Source organism: Oreochromis aureus, linkage group 16 (assembly GCF_013358895.1).
Source record: "Oreochromis aureus strain Israel breed Guangdong linkage group 16, ZZ_aureus, whole genome shotgun sequence".
In the NCBI taxonomy this organism is placed as follows: Eukaryota; Metazoa; Chordata; class Actinopteri; order Cichliformes; family Cichlidae; genus Oreochromis; species Oreochromis aureus.
Genome location: NC_052957.1, coordinates 9,939,326 through 9,951,691, shown reverse-complemented (window position 1 = coordinate 9,951,691; position 12,366 = coordinate 9,939,326). Strand labels below are relative to the sequence as shown.

Sequence of the window (12,366 nt, the reverse complement as noted above, 5' to 3'; positions counted from 1 at the left end):
GCCACTGCCACTTTCTGACCTGTAGAACATAGAACTTTATTGTACTTTATACAGTAAATTGAAACTAAAAGAAGTCCATTTAGATTCACTCAATTCAGATGTCATAACCAGATGACTTGTTTAAGCCTAACTAACCAGCTGGTAAAATGGAAAAAATGCAAGTTTTAATGCAATAAAAGTTAAGTCCAAATGGGACTGGTAGACTGGAGCTGCTCCATTTACTCCTCGCTATGTAAGTACAAGTATTTTAAAATTAGTCTTAAAATACATCAGGAGCCTGTGTAAAGAGTTCAAAATAGGAAATAAGTTAGGCGTGTAGAGCAAGGGTTCCCCACAGAGAGCCTGCACAAAGCCACCTGCAGAAGGCCGTTTTTTCCTTGGACTCAGGCAAGGCAAGGGAATCTGCCAGTAGCCCTTGGTCAAATCCAACATCAAGAAAAAGTGAGTAGTGCCTAACTGGTCTGGGAGCTTGTTGACCCAGGGTATGGAACAAGTGTCAAACTGTGAAACTTGATTCACCTTACAGTATCAACACAAAACTGTATAGAGCCATCTTTCTTCACTAAAAGAACTATGGGGCTACACCACATGTTACTTTACTCCCATTTTCAGTATTTCAGCCAATTCCCTCTGACCAATTTACCACTTATGCTCAGGTAACCAATGGGGTTACGCCTGTGTGTGTATCAAAATGGGGCTCATAAGACTATCATTAGACTCACAGATATCGGAGTCATTATTTGGTCATGAGACTAGTATAGCTGAGCAGGGTGGAGAATAAATCTGCAAAACACTGCTCCTCTGCTCTCTGGGGCTGTGTGAGATGGTTGCCACAATGGCGGGAGGCAGGAATGGTGGAATTATGCACCGCCAGCCCCAACTCATCTCTCACCTTCCCCAGACTCACCAGAGAAGAGGTTTCAGCCTCTCTCCATGCTTTGAAGAGTTTGAGGTTTGTGTGGCTCCTCCCCTGTCTGACACTATGATGTTATAGTCAACGCCATCAACTCACCATGTGACCACAAAGAGACCTTACCACTTGGCAAGTAACTTTGAGCTAAAAGAAAGGAATAATACAAGCACTTTGTCTCCTGGTGAAAATTGGCGATCCCAATTGTGTTCACCCTCGTGAATGAACTTATGAATCATGGGCTTTTAAGTCTTGTTCAGTCACTCCACCAACCCGTCAGTCTGAGGGTGGTAGACACTGGTCCAAACAGATTTAATGTCCAATAATTCGTACAGCTCCTTTAGTGTGCGAGACATGAACCATGTGCCCTGGTCAGTCAGTATATCTTTCAGGATGCAGACTGTTAGATGACCTGAAACAGTGCTTGTGCCACACTCTTTGCAGAAATGGTGTGCAGCCTCACTGCTTTGGGATGTCACATTACATAATCCACCAGAACTAATACAAAGCGATATCTTTGCGAGCACTCTGGTAAAATGGCCCGATGAGGTCGACACCAAAGACTTTAAATGGGACCTACATTAATGGTAACAGGCACAAAGAAGCTTTTGCAATCACAGGCTGGTTAACCAGCTGGCAGTGGAGTGGGCCTACTTCTAGACCCACTCTATGAACGGTTTGAGCACGATGTGGTTGAGCAGCCGAGCCTCACCCTGTGCAGGTCCAGGCTTCAGCCACCTAGCCGCCATATTTTACAGCTGCCAATTGTGCAGTTTTCCAGCTCCCTTGCTCTGCCCTTCAGCCAGTTTATTTTAAGCTTTAATTCAACCAGATTATTCTTTTCCTCAGTTGGAAAATAGCTCCAGTGAGCTAAACTGCACAACACCTTAGAGTTCACACAATGGTGCTAACTCCTACACCACCTTTTTTTTAACCTTCCACACGCACACACAGTTAGAGCAACCTTCAGGTTCAGGATCTCACTTCCAAGGCAGCACTTCAACTTTTAGGCTGACAAATGACAGCCGCCATTTTACGTGGTCATCAGACTAAAAGAGCTGTTCTAGGACACCCGAACTACTTTCATGTCTCATGCAACATTTTTATTGCTGAATGTAACAACTAACAAGACAACTGATGAGATTAGTAAATAATGATATTATAAACTAGATTAATAGAAAGAGCAGAGTATTTCATAAGCACAAAGGTCACCATGCTGCAAGAAGTACATATACACACACTTTGCTTCACATACATTTTTGCAGTGTCTTGAAGAGATATAACAAATTTTCAGACATACCAAACAAGGTGGAGAAACAACTCATTTCCATTTAAAATAAAAGGAGCGTCTATTTTTTTCGGCAGGCGATATGATATGTACAGAATGACGAAACAGGAAGGAAGTGTTTGAGTATATGCAAATGTAGTTTCAACTACATGGGGAAAAAACGTTAAAAAACAGAAAAACATTTTTTTCATTAATGAATTATTTATTAATTTTATTTTTTGGCTCTCATTCTTGTTATGACTTAAGGATACTGTAAATGATACCTGTATGTGTTACTAATGTAAATGATTTTCTCCATACTGCTCCACAGTTAACTTAAAATAAAATATTAAAGCAGATAAATCAAAACATGCTTCAATTCTGGGCTCATGTCTTATTTTGACTTTTTTGTTTCACTGACAGTAGCCTGAAAGGCAGACAATAAATACATGAATTAAAAAATGAATAAATAAATGCTCTTAGGATTAACACAGTATAAAGAATAAAAGTATCCCAATTAGTTAAATATTATATATTTTTTATAGTTTGTAGATAAATTAAAAAAAAAAAGTTTTTAGGAAGAGAATCAAGCTCACTTCTTATGGAGAAAAAAAAAAGAAACTACGTGGCTCAACTGACCACCATAAATGCAATAAAAATATTTTTTTAAAGGATACCCAGGACCAGAATGACCTCCCCCGCCCCCTCACTCCTACCTGATGATTGGAGTTTGAATCCGAAAAAATTAGATGAAATATTCCTTGAAGACCCTGACAAGAGAATAGATGGCTCCCGTGCAGACTTCTGAATATGTGTGACGGGTTGATGAGGATTTTGAAGAACTAGAACTTGTAAGAAAGAATCAGACCCACACTGCGTAAACAACCGCACCCTTGCTGTCTGAAAGGCAGAGCCACAGACTACGCAAGAGGGGGGCGTCTGCAGCTTCGTGATGTAAATCTGGACCCGATCCAAAGTGCTCCGCAGCATTTAGGTCTGCACTACAGAATACAAAACGTTAGTCTTGTGTCTTCTGCTTGTTATTTAGCTTCACTTCCTTTTGAGTTATGTTACGTCGCATCAGCTTTCGCCTCATTATCTTCAAAGCCTAAATTGTCTGACAAAGAATTAGGGGAGAAGCCCAGACGCTTTTCTTTCCAAGCTCCTTAGATTATCATGTGGTGCAACTTAGTCCCCCAGTAGCACACAAATCAGGGCCTACTTACTGTAGCTTGCGGTGGCAGATATCATGTAGTCCAGGGCTGGAAAAGTACAAAAACCTAGAAAGCACCCAGTCTATGGAGCTGTGGCTCTCTGTGCTCATTCATGAACTGAATAAACAGAGGAAGCTCATAAATAATTAAAAACAAAAAGTTTTACAAGAATCCTTCCTTTAACAGACCTACTGCTCTGCATTTGGATAGACCTTGTTGTGCTTCTCTGTTCTTTCAACTGTGTAATACTTCTTCATTTCAAAGTAAAACATAACCAGTGGGTCACATCAGGGGGACAGCAATCAAAACTTTTATTCAGTTCCTCAATTTTTTTGTTTTTTTGACTGTTTAAAAAGAATTTGATGGTTTTTCTGAGTAAAAGCCTCTACACACCAGAAACATAAAATCTGTGCAAATATATCGTGCACTAAAAATATTTTCTGACTCGCCTATTGTTGATGCAGCCCTTCACACCAAACACGAAATTATGTAGGAGGAGTTTGCAACATTAATTTTTTCAGGTTAAGCTAAATTTTTCCAGTGTTTCGGTTGCATATGAACACATCTAACCAATCACATCATTGTCTGGTGGTGACGCAGTCAAAGTGTTGAACATGGTGTTACATTTGATTGTTGTTGTGTCACAATCGGCTCTTGACATTATTTCTGTGCCTCCTCAAGTATGGTTTCATCTCTGCTAACAAGAGTTCAACCGGCCCCACTGACATCCAGAAATATGTGCAAAAGCAATCGCGATAAAGCTTCAGCTCCTGGATCTCAACATGAAGTTCTGCATGCTGCTCCTTTCTCTTGAGAATGGGAGGAACAAAGAATTTCTGTTTGTTCCTTTTTTGGTTTAGTAAAATCAGAACTAGCTCATCATTGCTTGATGTCAACTCCTTTTTTTCACAGTCTGTTATTTGAGGATGAATTTTCTGCAAACACATTCGGTGTGTATTTAGGTTACACAGCATGTTTGGATCCGTAAAATTCGGAATTACATGTCGTTTTTACGGAACGCTTTTGGTGTGTAAAGGCCTTAGCAGGACAAAAACAGCTATTAGAAAACTGCTTAAAACAAGCTGTCTGACTGGTTCTTAATTACTTCTGAGATATCATTGCCATTTTATAATCAGTTACAAAGTTTTCCTTTTTGATGACTATGCCTGAGGAAACAAAGAGGAAAAAAGTGAACTGCTTTCACTTCAACAAACGGAGTCTGCTTATGTCTCTTTGTCTCTGCAAGGCAAATCTGCAGACAGACAGTCAGCAAGAATACATCTGTGGCAGAAAACGAAAACAAAAAAGGATCCATGGACCACAAACCTACTGTGCTTATGCCGCACCAATATTTCTGGTAACTAACAACTGCAGCCAGCAGACAGTTGCAAAAAGGAGAATAGATGTGCTGACGGTGATTCGTTCTTGTAATACAGACTTGAGAAATAAAGTTTACATTTTGGCATCATCATGAAGCAACACTGCTGACTTGCTTTGCTTTGCTGCCATGGTTTCTGGCTGCAAAATAAAGACAACTGAAGTACAAGTGCATTGTGGGTCAAATTTAAAGGCTCCTATCCCCCTAAATAGTCTGATGGCTGCTCAGAAACAATCAATTTTAGCACAAGGATCTTTGCAGCAATTCCTAACCTGCCAATGATATGCTTCCAAGGCCCAAATATGACCTAAAATAGAGTATTAAATAACATACTATATATTAATATTAGTAATTTATTATTTCCATGACAGTAGTATACTATTTCACTTTAATTTTTATCATGATTAGTTATGATGATGGTGCAGGATGAAGATGTTCATATCTGACTGAAACACAAACAACAAACCAAAAACATCCTGTGAAGCTCACACTGATGCATGCTTGTAAGCCACTCAGCAGCTAAATCCATTTCGTCATATAGACATGATCAAAACAACCGGCTGACGTTCAAACTGAGCATCAGAATGGGGAGAAAAGGTGATTTATGTTAATTTTATGAACATGGTATGGTTGTTGCCAGGCAGAAACTGACAATCTACTATCATTTTCCCACACAAACATTTCTTGGGTTTTAAGAGAGCAAATACTCAATGAGTGGCAACAGTAACTCAAATGACCAACCAAGATTACAACCAAGGGAATGCAGGAGAACATGTCCAAATGCAAATGCTGAATCTTGATGCAGATGGGATACAGCAGCAGACGATTAAGCCAGGTGACATTCCTGTCAGCTAAGAACGGGAAACTGAGAGTACAGTTCACACAGGTTCACTAAAACTAAACAACAGATGGAAAAACAATATCTGGTCTGATGAGTTTTAATTTCTGCTGCAACATTCAGATGGTCGAGTCAGAATTTGATGTAGACAACATAAAAACGCGGACCCATTCTGCCTTTATCAGCGGTTCCTGCTAGTGGAGGTCAAGTAGTGGGGTGGGGAATATTTTCTTGGCACATCTTCAGCCCATTAGCACCAAATGAGCTTTAAATACTCCAGCTACCCTGAGTATTGTTGCTGATCATGTCCATCCCTTTCCATGGCTGCCTCAAAGAAGATAACACCGCGAGTTCACTTTGCTCAAAAGACTACTGCAGTCATCAAATTTCAATCCAGTATAGCACTATAGCGAACAAAAGATTCACATCATGGATGCAGTGCAGAAATTTGGTGCAATTGTGTGATGCTATCATGTATGATATCATATGAACTGAAATCTTTGACGAATATTTCCAGTATTCTGTTTAATGAAGAATTAAGTTCTTAATGAAAAATGAGGTTCACCCTGGACCTTGCAAGGTGTACCTAATAAAGTGGGCAGTGTGTGTACAGTGATTGAAGATACAAAAACAATGGAACCCAAAGATACTACCACAGAAAGCAGTGTAAATTAAACTGTCTGTATCAGATCAACAAGAAAATTACTGAACACAGAGCAAGCGAACAGACTGAGAAGAAGGCAAAAAATGATCAAAGTGAAGATCAAAGAAGCTAAACGTAAGAGAGAGACAACAACTTCAAAATCAATGAAGAAAAAAAGAGCAAATAAAGCAACAGGAAGTTGTGTGATTTTTTTGGTGCAACAGTTTTTTTTAAATTTTGTCTAACCATGAGATATCCATTTGAGAATCTTACCTTTCGGCCTATGTTGTTTTTCACACACACTGTTTCTATGTTAGGTGGGCAATGGAAAAACTTTCAGGTATCCTCGTTGGATCTGTAAACATTCGTGAGTCATGTTCTTCCTTTTCTATCATATTAAACTGATTTCATATCTGTATCTAATGGCAGGTGGTTCTCAGTATTAAGGAAGTCAGCTGAACGTCTTTGTCTGACAGAGAGTGGAAGCTTGTCGTGCAGAGGTGAACAGAGAATATCAGCTCACTCTTCTGTTTTATTTTCTAGCTCTCAATGTCAGAAAGGCTCAGATTATTGAGTCTCCTTAGAGTACACTTAGTTTAATATTCTGCTTTAATATTCTGACATGTTACCCAACTCTCACTTCCTCTTCAATGGCAACCAAAGCACGTAGGCTTTATGTAGTCACAGGGCACTGATAATGCAGATATTAGCTGCTCTCCGTAGCAGAGCTTTACTTCGGTATTATGAAGACTTTATTACTAGTCATTCTGGGGGGAAAGGCCCGATGAAGACTGTCGAGTCAAAAGAAGAAGGCATCTTGTTAGTCTCCATTGCACATGATTTTTTTTTACCTCATTTTTAGTGTTCGTGCTCACTAACACATGTTTTGCTCGCTGCTCTTAAACAAAAGGCTCACAAAAATGTTGACCCTATTTTTACTTTTTTTCAGTCTCATGATCGGTAAGCTATCGCCTTTTTATAAGAACATTTTCATTCAAAGCTGTGTGCGTGTTTGTGTACATGATGGAACTGTACCGTTTGGCCTGAGAAGAAATTACTTTTAAAGATAAGAGTATTTGGTGTTAGACTGTCACAGGATTTGAGGAAGTAGCAATCATTAACAGTTGTCCTTTTTATTTTTTTTCCATTTTCAGTGGGTAATGCAACACTGGTGTATGTTAACACCACTATCACCGACTCAGCAGTCCTCGAATGTAGTATACAAAATAAAAATATCACGGACTGGAGTAATGTTCGTTTTTATTGGCAAGATAACAGGGATTTTGTGTTGTATTCCTATAATGAAGGAAAAAAGATGGCTGAGCATGTAAATGACTACTATAAACACAGAGTCACAGCCTTCCCTCAGGACATAATTAGAGGAAATATCAGCATCATACTCAAAAACCTGACTCTTGAAGATAACGGAAGGACTTTCTGGGCTTTTGCGGCAGTCTTGGACGGCAGCGTGATGAAGAGATACCACCTGGAACACACACAGATCTGCCAAGTAACTTTACAGATAGGTGGTAAGAAAGGTTTTCAGTCTTTTTCACAAAAATAAGAAAGAGAAGTTATATTGTCATATAAATAAGCACCTATAGTCAGTGGAGATGTCAGTTTCAGTTTCCTCCTTTCAGGCTTTGCTAACAGTGACAATGCGAATATTTGCATTTAGTGTTTGAAATGATTATTAATCGGTAATCAAGTGACAGCTAGGTTCAAATCATTTTGGACAAAGACACAGTTTGTGTATTTTTGCTCTGTGCACAAAGTGGGTTTTAATTCAAACAGTCAAGATGTGCTTGAAGTGTACAAGCTATTCAGGAATTACACATATTCACCTCATCCAGCCGAAGGATTGATGAGGTTATGCCATTCTGAAGAATCTGGCATGAAGAATCGCTACTGTTAGAGTAATATTCACTTTTCTTTATTCAAAAATTTTAGAAAGATGGAAATGGTCTTCTGTCCCCTTCTCTCCTCAGTTCCTTACCAGAATCCCATGCTAGATGTTAATATGGAAACAATGACTGCAGTGTGCACTACCCAAGGAGGATTTCCTGCCCCTGAGATACAATGGGTCCTCCTCAATAACAGCTCTCATCAATCAGTAGAGTCGAGGAACATCCAGACTACAACGATGCAGAATTATCACGATCGCCTTTACAGCTTCCACAGCACTCTACCAATCCCTGCAGGTCCTCACAAGGCTGTGAGCTGTCATATCCACAACCCGACTTTGAACAGGACAATGACGGCCACCCATACCTTAAACAAAGGTATGTTTGGCGCCATACAGTGGACTGAGAAAAGTTAAACTGGAGATGGAGGGGATCTCACTAATTTCACATGTAATCTACATGCCAGTACATCGTCACTACATCGTCACTCGAGATTACACAACATAATATTTGTGGTAGTGGTTTTTATTTAATAGAATTTAATAAAATGGACAGTAAAAACCATATATCTACTTTATGGTTATTATTCTAGCGGTCAGACATTTGTATTTTCCAACTCTGATCACCTTTTCTGTGTTTAATAATTAATTGCAAAAAAATTTGATGAATGAAAGAATTAATAATTATCACATCAATGTCAAAACAATTTTCTTCCAGTGGAAGTAGCGGAGGTGCTGTGAAGCCAGAACTATGAGTCTACTTATTGTTGCTCATTATTCTCTTCCAGTGTTAAAGCTTGGCCATCTTTCGACTTGCATTACAATAATTGTTCATTTAAAAGTATTTGAGGTGTATCAAAAAGAATCATTTTAATTCAAAAGGCTATATTTTTTACATCCCAAACGTATAAATGTGTCCCCCTTCACACACACAGAAAACTTGTCCCCCTGATGTTACGCTATCTACCAGTAAAGCACGTGAAACTCACGAATCCCCACTTACTGACAGTGCATGTTTTAAGTCAAGCATGAAATCAGATGGTTCTTTTTGATAGACCCTGTGTAACGCCCATTTTAATCTATTTGGTGCTGAAAAAAGGCTCAACTAAAAAAAGGGGAGGGAGTTTGCAGCTGTTATGAAGCTGAGCGGTTTCATAATCACCACTTTTGTTTTTGCAAACCAGACATGATGAGCTCATATGCAGAAAGCTGTTAGCCACAAATAAGAACAAAAACGGCAGTAATTTCAACGTCTCTGCCATCAGGATGTGAGACAGTAGGACCTCAAAACACTGAGTAACCTTTAACGTTTCTGAGCTCTAGTGTGTAGCTGTCATGGCAAGAATACTCAGCATGATAAAATAAATGTATTTGTAGTTGCTGTTTGCCAAAATTATAACCCATAATCAAAACAATGCTGGTATGAGTCAGTCCATTTTTCCTGGGAAATCTGTGTAGTTTGCTGGTTTATTATGCATGCTGGTCCTACTGTATACGTGCCCTCCTAACTGCCAATAGAGTGAGAACGGTATTTTGACGAAACCCCCAAAAGTGACCTGAACTAGCACAGGAAACATAACTAGCACAAATCAAATCATCTAAAGTACTTACATTTTTAACAAGTTTGAATTATTAAAATTAGGAAACCACAAGATATCAACCATTTTCTGCAGCTTTGCGTTATCAGTGTTGCTTTTTGTCATATTTTTTTGTATTCTTTTTGTATCTGTATCACTTCATCTCCGGTCTCAGACTGAAGTAGAACAACAATGATCTGTTCTCATGCAGAGGAAATGTCAAATTACGTGTCAAACGCCCTCCCTCCAGCTCAGAGCTTGAAGCAGAAAGTCACATTCAGTTTGAGACAGATTTCATCTTCAACTTACGAGCAGTCCCACTGACTGAGACTCATGTACTCAGTAATACTGACTTTAACTCTCATGTGACAGTTTTACCTCCTGTAGTTTATTCCTGGAAAAAGAGGCTTTTAAAGCTGATCTGACTATTTCTGTTCTGACTCAGGGCACAAACATTTTAAAACTAGTATAGAGGTATGTGCAGAGGTAAGAATCAGTCTAAGCCAGAGGTGTCAAAAGATCTGGCCCCCGGGCCTGAATTGGCCTGGCAAAGGTTCCAAAACTGTCCTGCAGGATGGCTTTGGAAAATGTGAGGGAAAGAAAAAAAAATTTAACTGTAGTTTTATAGGTTTTACAGTTTTTCCTGCAGATAAAGACCCCCTCACAGCCATTCAAGTACTTAAAAAGTAGTTATATGACAGAAAGGTCCCTGTTTGTCATTGTCTTCTGTAGAAATTTCAGTTAAGTTAACAAAAATTCCATGTTTTATAAATACAGGAAAGTATAGGCGGTGAACTGCCAGAATTTTCTCTGTAATTTACATATTTATCATGTAGAAAGACTGAGATGTGCTGTTGAAATTGCAAGTTTTTATCTTATATTAGGCTCCCACTCCCACGTGACCGAAATCCAATAGAAAATTTTTTTTGTCCATCCAACGCTGCCAGGTTTCCCCTCAGACTGTCCAGGAGCTCAGTGATACCCTGGTCCAAATCTGGGAAGCGATCCCCAGGATATAAACCATCATCCAGTTATGAGCATGCCCTGATGTTGTCAGGCATCCATACAAGCAAGCACGTTGGCCACGCCCACACAAGCTACTTATTGCCGTTTTGAGATGCTGTAATTAAATTTAGGGAAAATGGACAAGCCTGTTGTATAATTTTGTTTTCATGCTGGTTTTCGTGGTGTCCTTAAATTCAGCCCTCTGTAGGTACCCAGTCATATCAGTAAAGATTGTGTGTTTTCAAAGTGTTCCTAATTTTTTCAGCAGTGCAGAATAGCTTACATTTTGGTGTGTCTCTGTCTGCAGGTGCTGGAGTGACGAGCTCCCCTGAATGTCTGATATCTGCTGCTGTGTTTCTTCTAACAGCTCTACACTGGCTGTGATCCACAGCAAAGGTGAGTCTGAATAATTTACTGATTTTTTTTTTCTCTTTTGGATCTATCATGTTAAACAGGTGATGTTTTAGGCTATTTACAGCATTTCCGATACAGAAACATAGATGAATGACATTCCCACATCTATGCATATGTAACAGCCTAAAGGAAACAACTACTGTGCTTTATTGCTTTTCCAATTTTCATACAAGACTTATAGCTACATTAATCTGTCTGTTTCAGCCACCTGACATAGACTGATCCACCCATCCATGTTCTGCTGTTGGTACCAGGATCTGGTTTTGGTAATGGACTACTCCAGAGGAGTGATTATACCTCACGCTGAGAATACTTCATGCCATGGAGACACTTCTACTATCCATAATTCAAACTTACTGGTTTAATTCTTTTGCATTTTGCGCCCTTCCTTTGCATCATTATGATCTCCTCCTGGCTGTCGCTTCAGCAGGAAATAGAAGTAAAAGAAGGGCAATCACAGGGCAAATCACTGTGGCACACCGAGGGTGCAGACCACTGTGTAACTAGCAATTTTTAAATTTTAATACTCTTTGTAATTTATTTTTCTTGACTTACCAAAATTTTGTACTTCATTTGGTCATGAAAGGTGCTCGGAGTTGGTTGGTTGGTGCTGGTGTGGGTTTCATAGAGTCCTGCTGTGTGCCAACAATCTTTTTTTTATACTTTTGTCTTATTATTTATTCTTTTAGTCTGTTGAAAGACAGTTAAAAGGAAATGATATTTCTAGTAAAATCAGGAAAGTGCTTTCCAGAAAGTTTGTTTTAAAACTCAGAAGACGTTCCAGACAGTGTTAAAGTGGGATTGCCAGGTGGGAAATGACTCATTCAACATTTAGTCAAAACATAATGTGTACTGTGAATTACAGTTGTCTTTGTGGCTGAGAACTATGCCGTACTACTCTGGATTTAACTAGCTACATTTAGCTAAGAAGATGTTACGAGGGCTATTGGGGCCGCTTTCCAACCCCCAGCCTGCATGACACCGGTAAAAAAAATACAGAATAACAGTAATATCTAATACATTAGCTTAAATTTAAACGGATGACTGAAACCTTTGAAACCAACTGTGAGCATCTGCTTTGTATCAGTCCAACATCCATCACTATGAACTTTGATTTGCTGAAAGACACTTGACAACAAATTAAACGAACAAATCAATAAACATAAACCTAGATTATGAACCTCAAATGTTCTGGAAATAAACATTTATAAAACACA

At 39.1% G+C, this 12,366-nt stretch overlaps 1 protein-coding gene across 1 annotated transcript; it reads left to right on the top strand.

Moving 5' to 3' along the window:
* Positions 1 to 6,735: 6,735 nt before the first annotated feature.
* LOC116316554 (CD276 antigen homolog) lies at positions 6,736 to 12,366 on the top strand. The gene is made up of 5 exons (XM_031735134.2): positions 6,736 to 7,210; positions 7,405 to 7,779; positions 8,239 to 8,532; positions 11,043 to 11,131; positions 11,354 to 12,366. The coding sequence occupies exons 1-4, from the start codon at positions 7,132 to 7,134 to the stop codon at positions 11,117 to 11,119; spliced, it is 825 nt and encodes a 274-aa protein (XP_031590994.2). The 5' UTR covers positions 6,736 to 7,131; the 3' UTR covers positions 11,120 to 11,131; positions 11,354 to 12,366.

Bases quoted from the DNA above. Each gene is read 5' to 3' on its own strand.
- LOC116316554 (XM_031735134.2), top strand. From the start codon at position 7,132: ATGTTTTGCTCGCTGCTCTTAAACAAAAGGCTCACAAAAATGTTGACC. The intron at 7,780-8,238 runs GTAAGAAAGGTT...TTCTCTCCTCAG, and splicing joins AGTAACTTTACAGATAGGTG to TTCCTTACCAGAATCCCATG. The intron at 8,533-11,042 runs GTATGTTTGGCG...CTCTGTCTGCAG, and splicing joins CACCCATACCTTAAACAAAG to GTGCTGGAGTGACGAGCTCC.